The sequence below is a fragment of the Thalassophryne amazonica genome, chromosome 16 (assembly GCF_902500255.1).
Source record: "Thalassophryne amazonica chromosome 16, fThaAma1.1, whole genome shotgun sequence".
Classification (NCBI taxonomy): domain Eukaryota; kingdom Metazoa; phylum Chordata; class Actinopteri; order Batrachoidiformes; family Batrachoididae; genus Thalassophryne; species Thalassophryne amazonica.
In genome coordinates this window covers 19,067,555-19,093,174 of record NC_047118.1, presented here as the reverse complement: position 1 = coordinate 19,093,174, position 25,620 = coordinate 19,067,555, and the positions used below count along the sequence as shown (strand labels likewise).

Below are 25,620 nucleotides of genomic sequence, written 5' to 3'. Positions count from 1 at the left end.
GTCGGATACTTTTCTAACAGACCTCGTATTGAACGAATTCTCAAAAATTCATTACTTTGTCAAAAAACAAAACAAAAACATTATTTCTTTCATATATGACAGTGTTATGTAGGATCGTATCGTTTATCAACTGACAAAGTTTGATCCGGATCTGATCCAGATTACAGATTTTGTTGCCATTTAAATTTAACATTGAAAACCCCATTTAATGGATATTTTACATTATATTTCAATCAACCGTACCCCAATCACTCTCATATTTGAAAGTAAGGTGCAGACTTGACCCTCACTATCGCCTGACAAAGTTTGATCCGAATCTGATTGGGACTGTGGATTTTGTGGACATTTGAATGTAACATTGAAAAGTCCATTTGGTGTACATTTTGCATTATATCACGACCAAAAGAGTCTCAGTCACTCTCATTTTTCTGTTATGGATTTAACTACACCACCAAAATTGGGTGAAGCTTCCAATTTTCTACCTGTTGGTCTATTTTCCAATTATCAGTCAGAAACCAAGTGCTAAAAAGCAATGACAACCAATGTTCTGTGAAAATTATCTGAAAAAGAATTCAGAAACTGAAAAAGTAAAAAAAACAAAAAACAACAAAAAAAAAAAAACCCTGGCAACACCACAATAAAAGCTTTGATTCAAGTGCATGAACTAAATACATACTCTTCACATTTGATCACTTCTAATTAGCATATGAAAACTCACTTCTAACAGGACTTTGACCTTGAAACTTTTTTCCAAGGAAAAAATTGGTGGAATTGGAAACTACTGTTGGCGGAGGTTTGTGCTCTATGGGTGCAGTGTTTTTTTTTTGTCTCTAAGCAAAAAAAATATTGCTTTGACTGCACCAACAGATATGAGTTTTTTTTCAGATATGAGTTAACAAATGTACATATGGGCTCATAAATATCTGGACAATGATTTTTTTTATTATTATTATTATTTTTGGTAATTTTGCACTTTGGACCAGTGTTGCCACAGTTACTTTGAAAAAGTAACTTAGTTACTTTACTGATTACTCAATTGTAAAAGTAACTTAGTTACTTTACTGATTACTCAATTGTAAAAGTAACTAAGTTAGATTACTAGTTACTTTTTTAGTTACTTTTCCCAGCTGCCGACAACAACCCTCTGCCACCTCAACATGACAATGATACCTGTTTTGCCAAAACTCACTTTATAGTCACCCTTTCTTGACTTCAATGAAAATAAATACTTGTTTTATAAAAAGTAAAATAAAGACCTCTTTCTTGACGTCATATTTAACTGTTGACAGCACTGTAACAGTTAAACTTGCAATTTCGAGCCTACATTGTTTATAAAGGTAACTATTAAATTCTAACATTTTTCTAACATTTAAATTCTCTCTAAACATTTTACTTGTCGAAATTATTATTATTTTAAGCAATATTAGTTGTAGTAAAAAACAGCTTCAAAACTGTACCTTTAATCTAAGGGTGTTGTGGGGGAGGGGGCACATCCTTGCCCCACGCCCCCATTCCATCTAGATTCGCCCCTGCTTTGGTGTTTGAGCACAAAGAATGGATAACATTTATTTATGCAGAAAACATGACCAGATTTACAGGTAAGAAAGTTTTATTGCGTTTTCACATCATGTGGTCCTCAGAAAGAGAGTTTAGGTGCATTTGAGTGGAAAATAGTGTTAGTTGTTGACGCGTCGCGGAGGATCAGCTGTTTTTAACGACCAGATACAGAGCGGCTCAGCTCAGAATTCTAAATAAAGGAGGAAAAAAAGTATAAAAATGTCTTTGTAAAGTTCAGTGCAGGTGTGCTGATCACCGCGCTTTAAGAGGTGAGGACGAGTCGAGCAGCTGCAAAAAAACCGCGGATTAAAAGCTCACAGCTCGCTTAAAGTGGGCAGTTCAGTCGAACCCCGACCTCCTGCCCACAGACCAAGTTTAATGCTGCTATCGACCCACAATGAAAAATAATAGTAACGCACAGTGACATGAAGAAGTAACTTTAATCTGATTACTGATTTGGAAAGATTAACGCGTTAGATTACTCGTTACTAAAAAAAGTGGTCAGATTAGAGTAAGTAACGCGTTACCGGCATCACTGCTTTGGACCAGCTCAAATGAAACAAGATGTGATTTTAGTGCATATTTTCAGTTTCAATTCAATGGGATTTAACAAAAATATTACATTAACATGAACTGCAGACATATATACACTAACTACATATATACATATGTAATACAGTAATACGTAATACACTATATACGTATATAGACGCATTAATATATATATATACACACACACACATATACCAGGTCTGTCCATAAAGTATAGGTCCTTTTTATTTTTTTCAAAAACTATATGGATTTCATTCATATGTTTTTACGTCAGACATGCTTGAACCCTCATGCGCATGCGTGAGTTTTTCCACGCCTGTCGGTGACGTCATTCGCCTGTGAGCACTCCTTGTGGGAGGAGTCGTCCAGCCCCTCGTCGGAATTCCTTTGTCTGAGAAGTTGCTGAGAGACTGGCGCTTTGTTTGATCAAAATTTTTTCTAAACCTGTGAGACACATCGAAGTGGACACGGATCGAAAAATGAAGCTGGTTTTCAGTGAAAATTTTAACGGCTGATGAGAGATTTTGAGGTGATACTGTCGCTTTAAGGACTTCCCACGCAGTGGGACGTCACGCAGTGCTCTCAGGCGCCGTCGTCAGCCTGTTTCAAGCTGAAAACCTCCACATTTCAGGCTCTATTGATCCAGGACGTCGTGAGAGAACAGAGAAGTTTCAGAAGAAGTCGGTTTCAGCATTTTATCCGTATATTCCACTGTTAAAGGACTATCCGAGAAATTGTGGAAGAGCTGGGCATGTCACAACATGTCCTGTAAGTCTTCAACACGGAGGCGCTTTTGTTCCACCATCAGCTTCGTGCCGATGAATTTCGCTGCAACTCTTTTCATGGCAAAATCTTCTGTCACAGTGGAATGTGCCGAAAAAGTGCTGATGTCCACCTCTTCCGCAATTTCTCGGATAGTCACACGATGGTCCCACATCACCACAGAGTTCACTTTGGAATGATCTGGTCATTTCAGCATGTTGATGGCCGCCGTTGTGCGGCCATCTTTAAACCGGCTGTACTGCTCCTTAATCTGTGTGATGCCCATAGGATCGTCACCGAAAGCCATCTGAATAATCCGAATGGTTTCCACCTGGCTGTCACCCAGTTTCTGGCAAAATTTTATGCAGTCACGCTGCTCCAGTCGTTCCGCCATTTTCCTTGCAAAGAAAATACGACAAGAGACGCCACCCATCCTCACACAAAGGCTGCTAACCAGCAAATGACGCAATCGACAGGCGTGAAAAAATTCACGCATGCGCACGAAGGTTCAAGGTTGGCTCATGCAAGCACATGTGATTCAAATCCATCAGGTTTTTGAAAAAAATAAAAAGGTCGGATACTTTTCTAACAGACCTCGTATTGAACGAATTCTCAAAAATTCATTACTTTGTCAAAAAACAAAACAAAAACATTATTTCTTTCATATATGACAGTGTTATGTAGGATCGTATCGTTTATCAACTGACAAAGTTTGATCCGGATCTGATCCAGATTACAGATTTTGTTGCCATTTAAATTTAACATTGAAAACCCCATTTAATGGATATTTTACATTATATTTCAATCAACCGTACCCCAATCACTCTCATATTTGAAAGTAAGGTGCAGACTTGACCCTCACTATCGCCTGACAAAGTTTGATCCGAATCTGATTGGGACTGTGGATTTTGTGGACATTTGAATGTAACATTGAAAAGTCCATTTGGTGTACATTTTGCATTATATCACGACCAAAAGAGTCTCAGTCACTCTCATTTTTCTGTTATGGATTTAACTACACCACCAAAATTGGGTGAAGCTTCCAATTTTCTACCTGTTGGTCTATTTTCCAATTATCAGTCAGAAACCAAGTGCTAAAAAGCAATGACAACCAATGTTCTGTGAAAATTATCTGAAAAAGAATTCAGAAACTGAAAAAGTAAAAAAAACAAAAAACAACAAAAAAAAAAAAACCCTGGCAACACCACAATAAAAGCTTTGATTCAAGTGCATGAACTAAATACATACTCTTCACATTTGATCACTTCTAATTAGCATATGAAAACTCACTTCTAACAGGACTTTGACCTTGAAACTTTTTTCCAAGGAAAAAATTGGTGGAATTGGAAACTACTGTTGGCGGAGGTTTGTGCTCTATGGGTGCAGTGTTTTTTTTTGTCTCTAAGCAAAAAAAATATTGCTTTGACTGCACCAACACAGTCTTTTCAGATATGAGTTAACAAATGTACATATGGGCTCATAAATATCTGGACAATGATTTTTTTTATTATTATTATTATTTTTGGTAATTTTGCACTTTGGACCAGTGTTGCCACAGTTACTTTGAAAAAGTAACTTAGTTACTTTACTGATTACTCAATTGTAAAAGTAACTTAGTTACTTTACTGATTACTCAATTGTAAAAGTAACTAAGTTAGATTACTAGTTACTTTTTTAGTTACTTTTCCCAGCTGCCGACAACAACCCTCTGCCACCTCAACATGACAATGATACCTGTTTTGCCAAAACTCACTTTATAGTCACCCTTTCTTGACTTCAATGAAAATAAATACTTGTTTTATAAAAAGTAAAATAAAGACCTCTTTCTTGACGTCATATTTAACTGTTGACAGCACTGTAACAGTTAAACTTGCAATTTCGAGCCTACATTGTTTATAAAGGTAACTATTAAATTCTAACATTTTTCTAACATTTAAATTCTCTCTAAACATTTTACTTGTCGAAATTATTATTATTTTAAGCAATATTAGTTGTAGTAAAAAACGGCTTCAAAACTGTACCTTTAATCTAAGGGTGTTGTGGGGGAGGGGGCACATCCTTGCCCCACGCCCCCATTCCATCTAGATTCGCCCCTGCTTTGGTGTTTGAGCACAAAGAATGGATAACATTTATTTATGCAGAAAACATGACCAGATTTACAGGTAAGAAAGTTTTATTGCGTTTTCACATCATGTGGTCCTCAGAAAGAGAGTTTAGGTGCATTTGAGTGGAAAATAGTGTTAGTTGTTGACGCGTCGCGGAGGATCAGCTGTTTTTAACGACCAGATACAGAGCGGCTCAGCTCAGAATTCTAAATAAAGGAGGAAAAAAAGTATAAAAATGTCTTTGTAAAGTTCAGTGCAGGTGTGCTGATCACCGCGCTTTAAGAGGTGAGGACGAGTCGAGCAGCTGCAAAAAACCGCGGATTAAAAGCTCACAGCTCGCTTAAAGTGGGCAGTTCAGTCGAACCCCGACCTCCTGCCCACAGACCAAGTTTAATGCTGCTATCGACCCACAATGAAAAATAATAGTAACGCACAGTGACATGAAGAAGTAACTTTAATCTGATTACTGATTTGGAAAGATTAACGCGTTAGATTACTCGTTACTAAAAAAAGTGGTCAGATTAGAGTAAGTAACGCGTTACCGGCATCACTGCTTTGGACCAGCTCAAATGAAACAAGATGTGATTTTAGTGCATATTTTCAGTTTCAATTCAATGGGATTTAACAAAAATATTACATTAACATGAACTGCAGACATATATACACTAACTACATATATACATATGTAATACAGTAATACGTAATACACTATATACGTATATAGACGCATTAATATATATATATATATATATATATATATATATATATATATATATATATATATATATATATATATATATATATATATATATATATATATATATATATATATATATATATATATATACACACACACACATATACCAGGTCTGTCCATAAAGTATAGGTCCTTTTTATTTTTTTCAAAAACTATATGGATTTCATTCATATGTTTTTACGTCAGACATGCTTGAACCCTCATGCGCATGCGTGAGTTTTTCCACGCCTGTCGGTGACGTCATTCGCCTGTGAGCACTCCTTGTGGGAGGAGTCGTCCAGCCCCTCGTCGGAATTCCTTTGTCTGAGAAGTTGCTGAGAGACTGGCGCTTTGTTTGATCAAAATTTTTTCTAAACCTGTGAGACACATCGAAGTGGACACGGATCGAAAAATGAAGCTGGTTTTCAGTGAAAATTTTAACGGCTGATGAGAGATTTTGAGGTGATACTGTCGCTTTAAGGACTTCCCACGCAGTGGGACGTCACGCAGTGCTCTCAGGCGCCGTCGTCAGCCTGTTTCAAGCTGAAAACCTCCACATTTCAGGCTCTATTGATCCAGGACGTCGTGAGAGAACAGAGAAGTTTCAGAAGAAGTCGGTTTCAGCATTTTATCCGTATATTCCACTGTTAAAGGAGATTTTTTTAATGAAAGACGTGCAGACGGATTGCAGCGTCGGCTCGCAGCCGCCGCGACGCTCCGCCACAGGAAAAACACCTCCATTGGAAGCCTTAAGGACAAGTTGGAACATGTCCAGCTGTTAAACAATTTCTCATATACTCACTCCACTGAAAGCCATCAAAAGCCGCCTGGATTTTACAAACGGTTATCAACACGGAGGTGTTTTTCCTGTGCCGCCGCACCGCGCCGGCTGCGTCCCAATGCGCGGACCCGTCCGCACGTCTTTCATTAAAAAAATCTCCTTTAACAGTGGAATATCCGGATAAAATGCTGAAACCGACTTCTTCTGAAACTTCTCTGTTCTCTCACGACGTCCTGGACCAATAGAGCCTAAAATGTGGAGGTTTTCAGCTTGAAACAGGCTGACGACGGCGCCTGGGAGTGCTGCGCGACGTCTCGCACCGTGGGAAGTCCTTAAAGCGACAGTATCACCTTAAAATCTCTCATCAGCCGTTAAAATTTTCACCGAAAACCATCTTAATTTTTCGATCCGTGTCCACTTCGATGTGTCTCACAGGTTTAGAAAAAATTTTGATCAAACAAAGTGCCAGTCTCTCAGCAACTTCTCAGACAAAGGAATTCCGACGAGGGGCTGGACGACTCCTCCCACAAGGAGTGCTCACAGGTGGATGACGTCACAGACAGGCGTGGAAAAACTCACGCATGCGCACGAGGGTTCAAGCATGTCTGAAGTAAAAACATATGAATGAAATCCATATAGTTTTTGAAAAAAATAAAAAGGACCTATACTTTATTGACAGCCCTCGTATATATATATATATATATTTTTTTTTTTTATTTTTTTTTTGTGTGTGTGTGTTTTTGCTTTTAACTGTAACTTTTTATTTATTAAATTATTTTAACTTGCCTGTTTTTGTTGTGTACAGCGCTTTGGATGTTGGTGCATTTTAAAGTGCTTTATAAATAAATTGAGATTGAGATACACACACACACACACACACACACACACACATATATACACACATATACATACACAGCTTCTACATTTCCAGAGGCCAGAAGTAATAAGGATTATTGCTAATACAAATAGTCACTTTTACATCCGGTTTCCCAGCCCTGACTATTTCTCATGGATTACTTGAATCACAATGACATAATATAATCTACTCTACTCATCCTTTGATTTCAACAAACCAAACTCTTTTCTTCAATGCAAAGTAACGCAAGGTGCCAAAGAAAGACAGGCCCAGAGGAAGACAAGGTGGTCCTGTGTGTAAAACGGAAGCCATCGACTTTAAAACGACAAAGAGCAGAAGAGTGACAGAAAGAAGGCAGTGAAGCAGCGGAGTGGAAGGAAGAGGCATGACGCTGATTGTGAGCAGGAAGATGGTGTGACAGCTGCGAATCAGATTAGCCTCAGCCTCGGCTGTCTAATGAGCATCCTCCTTTGTGACAGTCATCTCGCAACGCTGTCAACCGTGAACACGTGCTCAACAAGATTCTCTATAGCCTCTCATTTTCACAGCCAGATTATGGAGGGGAAGCATCAAAATGGAAGCAATATGAGAGCGAGTGAGAGAGAGAGAGAGAGAGAGATGCTCATGAGTCATTGGGGAAGTTTTGTTCATGTGTACTTGTCGTGGATCACAGCATTCTCCCCTCCAAAGCTCAAGTATGACTGTGCCAGAAGGATGTGTTTCCTCCCATCCCGCGGTGTCTCTCTGGGCATATTGTCTGTGTTCCTGTCATTCCTGTACGAGGCTCACTGCAAGACTTCACAGCGATTCAGCACGCTGCTCACTATCTACTCGGCTGGAACAGTATCCGAGCCTAGTTAGGATTAATTGCTTGACATTCTCTTGAGCCGCACAGAAGAATCAAATCACACATCGGCTACGCGGCTCAGAGTCGATTGAGCTCGCACATCACAGGCTAGAGGTTTATTATTAATAAAAGAGAATAAGGGACAGGGGTGGCAAAAGAGAGAAAGATTCAGAGCCTGCGTCATATTGAGGGTAATGACCTGTCTGGACATCTTCATCATGTCACTAACGTAATGACCGCAGATACTGGGGCCATTGCATAAGCAACCCACTGATGTCTAAATCTCATTTAATTTAGGAGGCAGCAGAGAACCCTTACGTCATATTTGGTGTGTTTTATTGGTGCTTTGTATTCTTATTGTCTGGAGTGAGGTCATAATGAAATAATGAAAACATTACTTTCCTCTCAGGGCCCTCCAGGACAGCATGGTCCACGAGGCCCCCCGGGACCCACTGGTGCAGAGGTACAATACCTTTTCTTTTTTTTTTTTAATCACCGTTTTCACATGATGTATTTAGAATTACATTAATATTATGTTTAGAGAAGAGGATGATTGGGCTGGAAGAAATGCACACGCTCACAAACATGCAGAAATAAAAAAGGTAATTCAGTCTAGTGGAGGCTTTGGAGTTTATATTCTGGTGTAACTCTTATTTACAAGAAGCTGGTCATATGCCAGAAAAATCAACAAATGGATTTTGTTGTTTGCCAATGTGTTTGTTGTGTTAAGAATATTGTTTAGTCAGATAAAATATTCCTTAAAAAAAAAAAACAACAACCCTTGTTTGGGTGGATCCCTCTGATTACAAGGCCTCTGTTCTAATTGCTCTAACCACCGCTTCCCCAAAGGTCAACTATTAACTCTGCAAAGCATTAGAGGTTTCAGGAATCCTGTCCCTGTACTCTTTTATCCTGGTTTACATATCTCATAGCATATCTCACCCATATTGGCCTCTCTTCATTGGCTTCCTGTTAATTCTAGAATAGAATTTAAAATTCTTCTTCTTACTTATAAGGTTTTCAATAATCAGGTCCCATCTTATCTTGGGGACCTCACAGTACCATATCACCCCAATAGAGCGCTTCACTCTCAGACTGCAGGCTTACTTGTAGTTCCTAGGGTTTGTAAGAGTAGAATGGGAGGCAGAGCCTTCAGCTTTCAGGCTCCTCTCCTCTGGAACCAGCTCCCAATTCAGATCAGGGAGACAGACACCCTCTCTACTTTTAAGATTAGGCTTAAAACATTCCTTTTTGAAAAAGCTTATAGTTAGGGCTGGATCAGGTGACCCTGAACCATCCCTTAGTTATGCTGCTATAGACTTAGACTGCTGGGGGGTTCCCATGATGCACTGAGTGTTTCTTTCTCTTTTTGCTCTGTATGCACCACTCTGCATTTAATCATTAGTGATCGATCTCTGCTCCCCTCCACAGCATGTCTTTTTCCTGGTTCTCTCCCTCAGCCCCAACCAGTCCCAGCAGAAGACTGCCCCTCCCTGAGCCTGGTTCTGCTGGAGGTTTCTTCCTGTTAAAAGGGAGTTTTTCCTTCCCACTGTCGCCAAGTGCTTGCTCACAGGGGGTCGTTTTGACCGTTGGGGTTTTTCCGTAATTATTGTATGGCCTTGCCTTACAATATAAGGCGCCTTGGGGCAACTGTTTGTTGTGATTTGGCGCTATATAAATAAAATTGATTGATTGATTGATTGGTTTACCACCATCTCTGCAGCCCACACCTTCGTGCTGTCTGTGACACAACTGGGCTGAATCATCTGATTATTCTACCCCCTGTTTGTCTCATCATTTGATACTGTGTGCATAATACCTGCATGCTGCACTAGCTTTCTGCCAGATCATTGTGCTTTTGTTGATTTCCAGCTGTTCTCACCCTGTAGTGCAGCAGATAACAGAATATTTACAGAGGACTCCTTCAAATGGTGATACCAGCACCAAAGTTGGCACAAATACTCCTTAAACATTATTCTTTTGAAGAAGAAGAAAAAACAAGAGTTATGAGGTAAAAACAGCAAGAATGGTAACAAAGGTCAGCTTTAGTCTGTACAGGGGTCAGAAGTTAAATTTGCTCCAAATATTGTATAAAGTGATGCAAATTATTGGTTGAGTTAATAGGGTTTTAAAAAGTTTGCACCATGTTTCATGCTCAGTTGTCACGTTACAGGGTATCATATGCCACTGAATCCAATGGATGTCAACGTTGTTTGATGTTTACCTTGCAGACCAAGCATTTAACACAGTCAAAACTATTCCATTTATTAATCTTATTAGTTCAACCAATAATTTGCACCACTTTTTTTTAACCAAAATCTGACCCCTGTACAAACTGAAAATGACCTTTGTCACAATTCTTAATGTTTTTACCCCATAATTACAAAACATTCAATCATAGACTGTTCAAACTATACCTTTTTGGAATATTTATGTTCAGACAAATAATGTGGTGTAGCTTTCAATATGTTTTGAAACATTTTTATATTTTGACCCTTGTGCAATTCTTCAATTGACCCCTACCTGGCTGCCTATCGAAAATTCAAGTGGATACTCAGTTTTTTCAACAGAGTAATTAAGGAGTATGTGTACCAATTTTGGTGCTTGTTGCCAGAAATGAACAATTGTTACAATTATCTGCTTCACTTCTCTGTGACTCTAAGCCTTCCTGTACATTGGTAGACTGTTTGCTCATTTGGATCTAATTCTGCCTCAGTTTGGATTCTGCTCACCTGAGATGTTCCTGTCTGGCAGAACTTTGACCATTTCCAGTCTGAAGCTCTCTGACTGATCTGCACAGTATTAATGCAAGACTAGTCCTCCACGTGTGTCTCTGCTGCTGACTTCATCCATTAATCCCAACAACAGGAGGATCTTAAATTGGTGTCTATACCTACATCTTTGTATGTCAAGTCCTTTGCAATATCATAAAGTTAGTTTTTGAAATCCAAACAAAGTAATGAAGGAAAAGATATAGAATTACATCCGGGTTGCTCTCAAAATATGATCAAGTCCTTCCTTGATAAAATCTATTCTCTACCTCTTGGGTTATTTTGTAAAGAAGCAGTGCCGGCATGGGTGGCTGCCAGATCTCAGCTTTGGAACGAAAGAAACTGACAAACAAGCTCAGGAAATTTTAAAGTATGACAATTAGAACTACTCTCTGCAAGTCAGACAGGTATAGGTATACAGTATTGTATAAAGTACCGGAAAATCACACTTAAGTAAAAGTACAGCTACCCATTAAAAAATGACTTTGGTAAAAGTTCAAGTAACCGATTGAAATGCTACTCAAGTAAAAGTCTTAAAGTATCTAGTATTTATTGTACTTAAGTATGACAAGTAATGTACAACTAAATGTACTCAAGTATTGAAAGTAAAAGTACAAATAAATGTTAATAATCAAAAACGGACTGATTTTTTTTTATATATTACAAAGTTTATCTAGGCTACTCACTAGGTGTTCACAGGAAACAGTTATTTATTTCTATATGTATTTATTTATTTTCATTGTTACATGGTTTTATCTTTTCTGTTGTGTTTTGTTTCATTAGGTTCTTTTTGTCTCTTTCTCTAAAATTGTATTGTAAAAAAATGTACAAAAAATTACAATTTGACTCTTTTATGACAACGGATGCTGAGCCATTAATTATACAGAAAACAAATCAACACAAACGTGCTGATGTGAACAGCTTAATGCTAACTTTAACAATGAAAACTCCATAGACATGCTAACGCATTAGCATCGGTCCCGTTTTTAAGTTATAAAATACATCTATCAACTGTTTCAGAAGACCATAACAGGTCGGTTTAACATAAAAATATTAAATATTACTCACAGGGTTTTAGCGGGGAAAAATTAGGATAAAGCGAAATAAAACAATGAATCCACGAATCGTAGATCGAAGCACTGCTTCGATCTGCGAATCACTGCTTCGATTGGTTCAAGGTTCCAAGCAAAGCCGTGCTGCAGAAAAGTTGATTACAGACCCGCTGCAATGTAGAGAAATTATCATTTTCCTGACAAACTCCCCCCAAGTCCGCAACTGCAAAAAAAGCCTACCGGACATGACTTTTTTCGTGTGTGTTTGTGGTTTTTTTTTTTTGTTTTTTTTTGTAACGAGTAACGGCATGGTGCATAGAAAATGTATCGGAGTAGAAGTATGCAATTAAGGTCGTAAATGTAGTGAAGTAAAAGTGAAAGTAAGCTGAATTAAAAAAAACTCAAGTAAAGTACAAAGTCTCCCAAAATGTACTTAAGTACAGTAGTGAAGTATTTTTACTTCGTTACTATACAACACTGTAGGTATATTACATAACAAAACTATTTCTCTATTGAACAGGTGCATCAATAACCTAGTTTAACCATTTATCCTTATTATATGCTCTTTTAATTTGGAGGCATAAAAGATTGCCCTTCTTCATTAATGTAATGATTCCTTCTTTGGATTTTACAGGATACCTGTCTAGGCTTTTGTCAAACCATAGGAAAACACAAACAGGACATTCAACATAAACTCCATTCATGTTGTCTGGTGAAACAAAATATTTACACGTTGAAACCACGTGACAACATCGCCATGGCTAAGTCTCAGGAAATCATGAGTGGTAGAGTGAATCTGGTCTGTTTAAAAAAAAACAACAACAACCTGTGCAGACTATAGATCATATTTCACTTCATGAATTCAACATTATGTAATACACAATGAAATAATGACATTAAACTTGATTAAAACACAAACACACACAAAAAGAGAGACAATGGAACTCTGTAGCTTACATTTCCATGACGGAAGCACAAAAATCAAGAAAAAAAAATTACAAAATCAATAAGTAAACAAAATTTTCTGAACAACTGACAGTGGTATATGAAGCCACCTGAATGATGGAGGAAAATCATGACACAGCTGTGACATAGTGCAACCAAACCTGGTAGAATCAAGGGGTACACAATTGATGCACAGTTGATAGCAAGTGGCAATATCATGAAGACAACAGTATTTAAATCAGGATTTTCAGTGTGTTAATGGCTGTAAGCACAAAATGAAATTAAATCAGCCTCTTAAGTTACTGGACGCAGGTGCAAGGCACATCTTTAATCACATGGGATATACATGGAAGACAACTTTGTACCCTAACAGCAGGATATTTTATTGATTTGTCTAATGCTGTCTATATTATATTTACTAGTGTTTGTCTCATCTGTTGATAAAGCTGATTGCACTCAGTGCTGTTACTACGTCCTTTGACAGGCTGTTCCAGTCTCCTTAGAAATGAGAATTTCCTCAAATGCAGATGTGACCTTCTTTTAAATAATTTCTTGCTGTGACCCTGTTATTTTCTGATACTGGTAGATCAGGAGTACATTCTCTTGCAGTGTACACCTTGTGCTTTGTTACACAAGAACTCTACAACATAGCTGAGTTCATGCACTGACAATTAAAAACAAAAAAGAAAATCTATTTCAGGCATGTCATTTTTGTTTCATCCATGATGATTAAGCAAACTGGCTTTTGATTTGTTTTATTTGGCAATAAAATACATGTATGTAAAAACTGCAGAGGAGAATTAAAAGTGTAAAACGTTTGTTTTCTATGGTGAATAATTATGATTCATTCTGCCGGTAGAATGCACACAGACAGATTTGTGTACAGTTTTCTGTCCACTGGCAGAATGCACAGTAATTATTCACTGGTTTGTAAAATACCATGGATGTAACAAGAACTAAATGTCTGAAATAAGAGATCATTTTATATGTTTGTTTGTTTATTGTAACAGCCACCATGTGAGTGTATTCAAGTGATCTGTATCCTTTGCACACAGAGTCTGTGTGGGGCCCAATGTCCCACACAGACTCTGATATGTGGGTGTGTATTTAGGAACAGCAATCTGTCAAGCACAATTATTTAACACCAAGGTTTCAAACGTGCACCTGATAAATTTCATTTTGACCTTGATAAAATAGTACTGAATGTGTAAACATCACCCATTTCTATATTTCCTCCTACAATTTTTTTTTTTTTTTTGCACAGTCGGGTGGACAAACCTGAAATTGCATACTAAGGCAACCAGTTTAAACTGACAATACGCACTATTTTGCAGTTCTGTCAGAAACTCAGTTTGCAGGTGTAATTGCGAGTACAGTGGTGTTTGTGCACGCTTTTCCATCTAGTTTCTCTTCACATAAATGCCTTTGCTTGAAAACATCTTCCTGCTGCACAACTTCCACTGCTTTTGAAAATTGAATTATTTAACAGTATCAGACTATTATGCCTGCTAGAGTTATATTTACGGCTCTATTAATCATTAAGAGGTATCATCCCTTATAGGTGGTTGTATTTAACCCTTGTGATGGTGGTATCTCTGTACAGTCTGCACTGGTCCATTATTCAGCAGTGACCTGCACACAGCCGCCGCTCCCTCATAAGATGCACGGTGATGCTAAGATGACAGCATCCATGAACAGACTATAATACAGGAAAAGTGGAAAAAGAGTGAATTTTGGGGCATTTTGAGCATGGCGTGTGACAGCAGGAAGTCCGTGGCTCTACTCATCCCTCATGTTTGTGCACTCTGCTGAAAATAGGCTTTTACTGGGTTCCATTCCAGAGAGTGAGCAGCGCATACAGTCATGCATGCACCTGCGCAAGAACATACACACATTGGAACAGAGTGACTGAGGGGAAATGACATCCACCCGACTGTGTGACTCAGAGCAAACCTGGCATTCTGTTTTCCCCCCATTGTGCTGTGATAACTCTTTTCCAGTTTCAGCACTGCTGACAAACAAGCAAACAAAAAATGCTGCAGCAAGAAGTAGGTTTAACCCTCAAGCGACCAAACTATTTTAGCAACTAATATGACCCCTTTGACTTTATATTGGAATACTTTTATATAAATGATTGTTTTAGGGATCTTCATATTTATTTCACTCTTTAATATATTTGTCTATCACCCTTTTCATTCTCACTCTGGGCATCAAGAATCAGTCTCAGTGCTTGTGCAGCTTTAAATCTTGTTATTGTAAATCTGTTGGCCATGCTGCCCTGCAAAACAGTAAAATATAATAATTAGAGTTGACAAATTACAATAAATGGAATGGTAAATGGACTGCATTTATATAGCGCTTTTCCATCTGCATCAGACGCCCAAAGCGCTTTACAATTATGCCTCACGTTCACCCCGATGTCAGGGTGCTGCCATACAAGGCACTCACTACACACTGGGAGCAATAGGGGATTAAAGGTCTTGCCCAAGGGCCCTTAGTGATTTTCCAGTCAGGCTGGGACAATACCATTTGAAGCTATAATGTTGAAAATCTCATAGATCTGGGGTCACAGCACAAGTGTGGATTGTACTTGCCACACGGAACAGCCGATCCTTGCAAAATTCTATGAACAAATGCAGGACAAATAAATTGACAAATTCATGGTAGGATTTTTTTTCTGATTAAAATTAGAAAATTGGTGCACAAAAATATATGCCTAGGGTCATAAATGACCCCACTCAGTCGCTTGAGAGTTAAAAAAAAAAAAAAAAAAAATCAAGCCAACATCTTAAGCCTTTGTGTGTGTTGTGATATTTTAGAGTTAAATCTGGTTGTTTTCATCTTGCCACAGGGCTTTCCTGGAATGCCTGGTGGAGTCGGTCAGCCTGGACCTGTTGGAGAGAAGGTCAGCATGTCCGATTAGCAGCTAGAATTTCGTGTAGGGTGTAATTGCATGAGGGGGTTTTCATCTTCTTAAATGCACCTTCTAATCCAGGGTGAGGATGGAGAAGCTGGAGACCCGGGGCCTGCTGGAAAGACCGGTGTCACTGTAAGTCATGTCTGTTCCCACTTTCCTTCTGTCTCACTCATAGTTGTCCTTTCCCAGTTTTTCCCTCTCTTCACCTTTCAGGAAGCTGTCATTTTATTTTTTTTCTTGTAGGGCGTTAAAGGCGATGTTGGCGAGAAAGGTGACTCGGGACCTGCTGGTGCATCAGGTCCTACAGGAGTCCGAGGAACACCGGGCGATGATGGACCCAAAGGCAGCCTTGTGAGTCTCTCTGAGTCAGTCAAAGTCACTGTGTTTTGTTCCTTGCTCTGATTTTCAGGTCAGTTTGTACATATATGACTATTTTAAACTACAGGGGCCCATTGGATTCCCTGGAGATGCAGGACCCCCTGGAGAACATGGTATCAATGTGAGTAACGTTGTTTACTTTGTCCTATTTAATGATGTTATTTTGTAATTTCTCTTAAATTCTAACATCCTTTTAATCCAGGGGGAAGATGGTCAACCAGGGCCTAAAGGAGATATTGGTGAACCTGGCAAAGCTGTGAGTGCTATTAACTCGTTGCTCTCTTTACTCTTTTCTGTAGCCTTTCTAGCATAACAAGGTTTTGTCTTTTGCCATTAACTAGGCATTGGTCTATGTTTTTTGTTTTGTTCTGGTGCAAATGCTTTTATTTATCAATCATTTTTGTGCTCTGAAGGGGCCACCGGGAGCTTCTGGGGAACCAGGCCCCACAGGCCCCCCTGGGCGAAGGGTGAGCGAAAACACTTTGCATATTGTAGCACTTTTACCTCCCACCAATACAATTCCAGCTTCAAAGCGGACTTATACCCCAGTCTCCTTGTACATTTGGAATTCTATCAGGAAGGGCTTCAGGCAATAAAGCTTTGCCAAATCAACATGCGGAACCTTACTGAGTCCACTGTTGTGACCCTGAGCAAAATGGGAACAGCCAAAAGAATCACATACTGTATATGTGATATGGGTATTGACTTTTATAGTTTCACCTATAACCTACTGTGTTTTATTCCACAAGGGGCACACGGGAGCTGCAGGAAAGGAAGGGAAAGAAGGAATAAAGGGAGCCAAGGTAAGAATGAGAATCAGTACTGAGTTCAGTTATGTGGTGTCTTTCAGCTATTCTTTCTTTAGGCTTCCAATAGTTTGTCTGTCTTTTTTCCAAAGGGAACTACAGGTACACATGGCCCGCCCGGAAAGACAGGCCCAACGGGACCTCAAGGACAGCCAGGGAAGCCTGGTCCAGAAGGTCTACCAGGCATCCCGGGCCCCGCGGTGAGTCCACACTGCAAAATGGTCTTCGAGTTTGATGTAATATTGAGTCATTATGAAGACCAGCTATTAAAGTGCACAACATCCTGTTTTGGTTCACATTTAATCACTGTTTGACATTCTATAAACTGATGTCATATCTGTTTATTCTACAGGGAGAGCAAGGGTTAAATGGACCACCAGGACAATCTGGACCACCAGGGCCATTGGTAAGATTAAATGTGTCAAATACTGAGGGTTAACAAATTGGGAGCAGGAGTCCCACATTTTTCCTTCTCACAGATATTACAGATCTAAATTCAACTCATTCTACTAGTGCAATCAGAGCAATTTCTTTCTGACAGGGTCCACCAGGACTTCCAGGACTAAAAGGAGACCCGGGATATAAGGGCGATAAAGTGAGTACTTAAGCCAAGACAGACCTTGAGAGAACATACAGCATCAGTATAAACCCTAGGTATCAACTTTGATGAGCCACTTCTTTTTCTGCAGGGTCATGGTGGTTTGCTAGGTTTAATTGGCCCAACAGGAGAACCTGGGGAGAAGGGAGACCAAGGTCTCCCAGGAAGCCAGGGTTTGCAAGGAACTAAAGGAGACGAGGTACACGTAGCGGCCACATGATTTATCTAGAAAGGTTTTAGACATTAGGTACAGATTAGCTCTGCATGATGCATTGTTTTAGTATTGATATTGTGGTTTGTAGATGTGCAATATGCTAAGAGTGCATTAGAATGCGTTAAAATGTCAAATGTTACTAAATCTTTTGGGCCACATGTTGTTCCACTAATAAAATAAAAGATCTGTGCCAAATTATTATTATTATTATAATCGGACATTGTTTAAGACTCCCCCACAAAGCAACAATTTTCCCCAAACAAGCAAAAAGGGGAGATGACTTCCAGTAACCAATCAACCACCACTTTTTGTGATTAGGAGCCATCACATGTACCTGTAAAAGAAAAATAATGGCATCAGAGTCTTCTCCCGTTAGGGTGACATTGCCTTGCCAGCAGAGGGAGAGGAAAATGTGTCACTCTGGGGGACCTCTAAATCTTATCTGATTGAGTTCAAATTTGATCTGCACCTATAAAACCCCAAGTGGAAAAAAAACATGTGGCCCGGAGTCTCTCACAACTTTTATTTTTTCCACTATAGAACATGAACAGCCCTAGAGTGCGCGGTATTAAATTAGGCAAAATAAATGAACCATGCACGGTTTTCTGAGAGGGAAGGAGGGTGGCAGAAAAACCAAGTACTGTGTGTTGTTCTAATCAAATCAAAAAATTACAGAAGGAACATTTCCCCTGACTGTAGGTAATGTTTCACAGTTTTGCTCTTGACTGCAGTGGAGCACAGCGTACTTATAAAGATGGTGGTGATTTCCTGAATGGGCACCATTCTAAAATTATTTAAAGGTAGAAATATTGTTGTGGACTGTGGATATAGCTTCATCTTAATCCCAGTGAGGGGTGTACCTGTCAGAAAAGTCTTTCACCTTACAGGTGATGCAGTGGTGCACATCAGCCGCTGTATATCTGCTTTTTGGTTAAAGTATCGACTGGGGATATAGTTGTAGGCATCATCCATTTGTCCAAACTGAAATTTGCCATTATAGCTCCGAGGCAGGCAGCACAGAGGCTTAGTGGTTAGAGCTGTTGCTTCACAGCAAAGAGGAGGTCGTGGGTTCGCTTACCGCCTGTGTCTGTTTGGAGTTTGCATGCTCTCCCCGTGTTCAGGTAGGTTCCTTTCTGGATGATCCAGCTTCCTCCCACTTCTAAAGCCATGCAGGTTAGGTGAATCGAACACTTTACAATTGACGGTAGGCGTGGGTGCGAGTGTGGATGTTTGTCTTGTGGCCATGAGATAGAGTGGCGTCCTGCCCAGGGTGTACCCCACCTCATGCTCTGTGACTGCTGGGATAGGCTCGAGCCCCCCTGTGGCCTTTGATTGGAGTATGCGGGTATAGAAAATGGATGGATGGATGGATATTGCCAAGAACTTCCTGTTAAAAGGGAATTTTTCCTTCCCACTGTCGCCACGTGCTTGCTCACAGGGGGTCGTTTTGACCGTTGGGGTTTTTCTGTAATTACTGTATGGCTTTTACCTTGCAATATAAAGCGCCTTGGGGGAACTGTTGTTGTGATTTGGCGCTATATAAATAAAAGTGATTTGATTTGAAGAACGTTAGGCCCAAACTAATCAAAGCTGGTACATGGATGATCCCAGTGGTTAAATTGATCACCATAAGAATTGTGACCTGATTTGCATGGTGATAAGGTCACATGGTCTATGAATGCCAAATCATATTTTGGCAAATTATCTTATGTGAGCTAAGCACAAAAAATAAAAAATAAATAAAATGACACAACCAAACATGGCTCCAAGGCACTCGAAAGTTATCAGATAACCGTACTATTTAGGTAATGAATTCATGCCAGAGCTGGGTGGAGGGGTTGCCAGTTCACAGTTTGTTCAGTTGTCAGAAGTGAGATCAAATATTCCTAAATGCTCCACAGGTCTTCCCACCTGTCCAACAATATTATGGGGTAAAGAGATGCGTCAGGGAAATATGACTGTCAAATATGGAGAGCTTCATCTGTGTACAGTAATTTTTCAATTTGATCCATAATGCCAACTTCACAAATAAGTTGTTCCTTTTTTCCCCAAAGGTAACAGAAATGTTTTCTAGTTGAGTGTAATGATGCATCTAAGTGAATAATCAATTTTTTTCAATCTCACAATATATCCATGCATCCATTTCCTATACCCGCTTACTCTAATTAAGGGTCACATGGGGGGCTGGAGCCTATCTCATCAGTCATAGGGTGTGAGGCGGGGTACACCCTGGACAGGACGGCAGTCTGTCACAGCGCCGCATATAGACAGATACAATCACTCTGGCAAACACACACCTATGGACAATTTAAAGTTTCCAGTTCACCTAACCTGCATGTCTTTGGATGTGGGAGGAAGTCGGATCACCTGGAGAGAATCCATGCAAATGCGGCAAGAACATGCAAACACACACAAAACAACAGAAAAAAACACAGAAAGGGCACAGGTGGGAATCAATCCCACAACCTGCTTGCTGTGAACCAACAGTGCTAACCACTAAGCCACTGTGCTGCCTTATCACAATACAACCCCTGGCAAAAATTATGGAATCACCGGCCTCGGAGGATGTTCATTCAGTTGTTTAATTTGGTAGAAAAAAAGCAGATCACAGACATGACACAAAACTAAAGTCATTTCAAATGGCAACTTTCTGGCTTTAAGAAACACTATAAGAAATCAGTAAAAAAAATTGTGGCAGTCAGTAACGGTTACTTTTTTAGACCAAGGAGAGGGAAAAAAATATGGAATCACTCAATTCTGAGGAAAAAATGATGGAATCATGAAAAACAAAAGAACGCTCCAACACATCACTAGTATTTTGTTGCACCACCTCTGGCTTTTATAACAGCTTGCAGTCTCTGAGGCATGGACTTAATGAGTGACAAACAGTACTCTTCATCAATCTGGCTCCAACTTTCTCTGATTGCTGTTGCCAGATCAGCTTTGCAGGTTGGAGCTTTGTCATGGACCATTTTCTTCAACTTCCACCAAAGATTTTCAATTGGATTAAGATCCGGACTATTTGCAGGCCATGACATTGACCCTATGTGTCATTTTGCAAGGAATGTTTTCACAGTTTTTGCTCTATGGCAAGATGCATTATCATCTTGAAAAATGATTTCATCATCCCCAAACATCCTTTCAATTGACGGGATAAGAAAAGTGTCCAAAATATCAACGTAAACTTGTGCATTTATTGATGATGTAATGACAACCATCTCCCCAGTGCCTTTACCTGACATGCAGCCCCATATCATCAATGACTGTGGAAATTTACATGTTCTCTTCAGGCAGTCATCTTTATAAATCTCATTGGAATGGCACCAAACAAAAGTTCCAGCATCATCACCTTGCCCAATGCAGATTCGAGATTCATCACTGAATATGACTTTCATCCAGTCATCGACAGTCCACAATTGCTTTTCCTTAGCCCATTGTAACCTTGTTTTTTTTCTGTTTAGGTGTTAATGATGGCTTTCGTTTAGCTTTTCTGTATGTAAATCCCATTTCCTTTAGGCAGTTTCTTACAGTTCAGTCACAGACGTTGACTCCAGTTTCCTCTCATTCGTTCCTCATTTGTTTTGTTGTGCATTTTCGATTTTTGAGACATATTGCTTTAAGTTTTCTGTCTTGACACTTTGATGTCTTCCTTGGTCTACCAGTATGTTTGCCTTTAACAATCAATCAATCAATCAATCAATTTTTTTATATAGCGCCAAATCACAACAAACAGTTGCCCCAAGGCGCTTTATATTGTAAGGCAAGGCCATACAATAATTATGTAAAACCCCAACGGTCAAAACGACCCCCTGTGAGCAAGCACTTGGCTACAGTGGGAAGGAAAAACTCCCTTTTAACAGGAAGAAACCTCCAGCAGAACCAGGCTCAGGGAGGGGCAGTCTTCTGCTGGGACTGGTTGGGGCTGAGGGAGAGAACCAGGAAAAAGACATGCTGTGGAGGGGAGCAGAGATCGATCACTAATGATTAAATGCAGAGTGGTGCATACAGAGCAAAAAGAGAAAGAAACAGTGCATCATGGGAACCCCCCAGCAGTCTACGTCTATAGCAGCATAACTAAGGGATGGTTCAGGGTCACCTGATCCAGCCCTAACTATAAGCTTTAGCAAAAAGGAAAGTTTTAAGCCTAATCTTAAAAGTAGAGAGGGTGTCTGTCTCCCTGATCTGAATTGGGAGCTGGTTCCACAGGAGAGGAGCCTGAAAGCTGAAGGCTCTGCCTCCCATTCTACTCTTACAAACCCTAGGAACTACAAGTAAGCCTGCAGTCTGAGAGCGAAGCGCTCTATTGGGGTGATATGGTACTACGAGGTCCCTAAGATAAGATGGGACCTGATTATTCAAAACCTTATAAGTAAGAAGAAGAATTTTAAATTCTATTCTAGAATTAACAGGAAGCCAATGAAGAGAGGCCAATATGGGTGAGATATGCTCTCTCCTTCTAGTCCCCGTCAGTACTCTAGCTGCAGCATTTTGAATTAACTGAAGGCTTTTTAGGGAACTTTTAGGACAACCTGATAATAATGAATTACAATAGTCCAGCCTAGAGGAAATAAATGCATGAATTAGTTTTTCAGCATCACTCTGAGACAAGACCTTTCTGATTTTAGAGATATTGCGTAAATGCAAAAAGGCAGTCCTACATATTTGTTTAATATGCGCTTTGAATGACATATCCTGATCAAAAATGACCCCAAGATTTCTCACAGTATTACTAGAGGTCAGGGTAATGCCATCCAGAGTAAGGATCTGGTTAGACACCATGTTTCTAAGATTTGTGGGGCCAAGTACAATAACTTCAGTTTTATCTGAGTTTAAAAGCAGGAAATTAGAGGTCATCCATGTCTTTATGTCTGTAAGACAATCCTGCAGTTTAGCTAATTGGTGTGTGTCCTCTGGCTTCATGGATAGATAAAGCTGGGTATCATCTGCGTAACAATGAAAATTTAAGCAATACCGTCTAATAATACTGCCTAAGGGAAGCATGTATAAAGTGAATAAAATTGGTCCTAGCACAGAACCTTGTGGAACTCCATAATTAACTTTAGTCTGTGAAGAAGATTCCCCATTTACATGAACAAATTGTAATCTATTAGACAAATATGATTCAAACCACTGCAGCGCAGTGCCTTTAATACCTATGGCATGCTCTAATCTCTGTAATAAAATTTTATGGTCAACAGTATCAAAAGCAGCACTGAGGTCTAACAGAACAAGCACAGAGATGAGTCCACTGTCCGAGGCCATAAGAAGATCATTTGTAACCTTCACTAATGCTGTTTCTGTACTATGATGAATTCTAAAACCTGACTGAAACTCTTCAAATAGACCATTCCTCTGCAGATGATCAGTTAGCTGTTTTACAACTACCCTTTCAAGAATTTTTGAGAGAAAAGGAAGGTTGGAGATTGGCCTATAATTAGCTAAGATAGCTGGGTCAAGTGATGGCTTTTTAAGTAATGGTTTAATTACTGCCACCTTAAAAGCCTGTGGTACATAGCCAACTAACAAAGATAGATTGATCATATTTAAGATCGAAGCATTAAATAATGGTAGGGCTTCCTTGAGCAGCCTGGTAGGAATGGGGTCTAATAAACATGTTGATGGTTTGGATGAAGTAACTAATGAGAATAACTCAGACAGAACAATCGGAGAGAAAGAGTCTAACCAAATACCGGCATCACTGAAAGCAGCCAAAGATAACGATACGTCTTTGGGGTGGTTATGAGTAATTTTATCTCTAATAGTTAAAATTTTGTTAGCAAAGAAAGTCATGAAGTCATTACTAGTTAAAGTTAATGGAATACTCAGCTCAATAGAGCTCTGACTCTTTGTCAGCCTGGCTACAGTGCTGAAAAGAAACCTGGGGTTGTTCTTATTTTCTTCAATTAGTGATGAGTAGAAAGATGTCCTAGCTTTACGGAGGGCTTTTTTATAGAGCAACAGACTCTTTTTCCAGGCTAAGTGAAGATCTTCTAAATTAGTGAGACGCCATTTCCTCTCCAACTTACGGGTTATCTGCTTTAAGCTACGAGTTTGTGAGTTATACCACGGAGTCAGACACTTCTGATTTAAAGCTCTCTTTTTCAGAGGAGCTACAGCATCCAAAGTTGTCTTCAATGAGGATGTAAAACTATTGACGAGATACTCTATCTCCCTTACAGAGTTTAGGTAGCTACTCTGCACTGTGTTGGTATATGGCATTAGAGAACATAAAGAAGGAATCATATCCTTAAACCTAGTTACAGCGCTTTCTGAAAGACTTCTAGTGTAATGAAACTTATTCCCCACTGCTGTGTAGTCCATCAGAGTAAATGTAAATGTTATTAAGAAATGATCAGACAGAAGGGAGTTTTCAGGGAATACTGTTAAGTCTTCTATTTCCATACCATAAGTCAGAACAAGATCTAAGATATGATTAAAGTGGTGGGTGGACTCATTTACTTTTTGAGCAAAGCCAATAGAGTCTAATAATAGATTAAATGCAGTGTTGAGGCTGTCATTCTCAGCATCTGTGTGGATGTTAAAATCGCCCACTATAATTATCTTATCTGAGCTAAGCACTAAGTCAGACAAAAGGTCTGAAAATTCACAGAGAAACTCACAGTAACAGTAACAACCTTCCCATGTTGTTTGTATTTGGTCCAGAGTTTAGACAGAGCTGACTGTGAACAACCAACATCTTTTGCAACATTGCGTGATGATTTACCCTCTTTTAAGAGTTTGATAATCCTCTCCTTTGTTTCAATTGACATCTCTCGTGTTGGAGCCATGATTCATGTCAGTCCACTTATTGCAACAGCTCTCCAAGGTGTGATCACTCCTTTTTAGATGCAGACTAACGAGCAGATCTGATTTGATGCAGGTGTTAGTTTTGGGGATGAAAATTTACAGGGTGATTCCATAATTTATTCCTCAGAATTGAGTGAGTCCATATTTTTTTTCCCTCTGCTTGGTCTAAAAAAGTAACCTTTACTGACTGCCACAATTTTTTTTTCCTGATTTCTTATAGTGTTTCTTAAAGCCAGAAAGTTGCCATTTGAAATGACTTTAGTTTTGTGTCATGTCTGTGATGTGCTTTTTTTTCTACAAAATTAAACATCCTCCGAGGCCGATGATTCCATAATTTTTGCCAGGGGTTGTATACGTTACCTTAAAAAAAAAAACCCAAACCCTGAAATACTGCAATATGATTTTTCTTCTTCAAACATCATCCGACACTACTAGAGACTATATAGGTCAGTTATAACATGCTTTCCCCTATTATCCAGGGTGTGGCTGGCTCTCCTGGTCCAAGAGGCCCACCGGGACCACCTGGACTGACGGTACGTGACACTGCTGACGATGAATGGCAGTCTTACACCTTCCTCACATGAACTGCATTTTGTTAATGTAGGATTTTCTCCATAGTATGTAGCTGTTGTTATTATTAGAAACCAATTTTAGTTCATCCTTTTACAATGATTCTGAAGGTGCAAAAGAAACAGAAGCAACAGAGATACTAAGTATCTTGTTAAGCAATGGAAGGAGAGTTTTATGCACCGTCTCCCATCCCAATCTCTCAACTTGGTTTGATATAATGTGAAGTTGCTCAGTAATTAAACAATGAATACTTATTTAGTCAAGATATAAAACAAGCTGATTCAGAAAATGGATGGATAATATTCTGATCTCATGGATTCACCCAATAGTTTATCCACAAAGAGCTAAGCATAAGTCCCACAGAGC

The 25,620-nt window shown here is 39.3% G+C and overlaps 1 protein-coding gene across 2 annotated transcripts in view; it reads left to right on the top strand.

Moving 5' to 3' along the window:
* col5a3a (collagen, type V, alpha 3a) overlaps positions 1 to 25,620 on the top strand; it is a 212,316-nt gene that overhangs the window by 171,035 nt on the left and 15,661 nt on the right. For both annotated transcript variants that reach the window (XM_034189960.1, XM_034189959.1), the window contains 13 exons: positions 8,606 to 8,659; positions 15,816 to 15,869; positions 15,960 to 16,013; positions 16,125 to 16,232; positions 16,327 to 16,380; positions 16,462 to 16,515; positions 16,673 to 16,726; positions 17,009 to 17,062; positions 17,158 to 17,265; positions 17,418 to 17,471; positions 17,607 to 17,660; positions 17,755 to 17,862; positions 25,164 to 25,217. In XM_034189960.1, the coding sequence (XP_034045851.1) occupies positions 8,606 to 8,659; positions 15,816 to 15,869; positions 15,960 to 16,013; positions 16,125 to 16,232; positions 16,327 to 16,380; positions 16,462 to 16,515; positions 16,673 to 16,726; positions 17,009 to 17,062; positions 17,158 to 17,265; positions 17,418 to 17,471; positions 17,607 to 17,660; positions 17,755 to 17,862; positions 25,164 to 25,217 (864 nt within the window). The remainder of the gene's footprint in view (positions 1 to 8,605; positions 8,660 to 15,815; positions 15,870 to 15,959; positions 16,014 to 16,124; positions 16,233 to 16,326; positions 16,381 to 16,461; positions 16,516 to 16,672; positions 16,727 to 17,008; positions 17,063 to 17,157; positions 17,266 to 17,417; positions 17,472 to 17,606; positions 17,661 to 17,754; positions 17,863 to 25,163; positions 25,218 to 25,620) is intronic.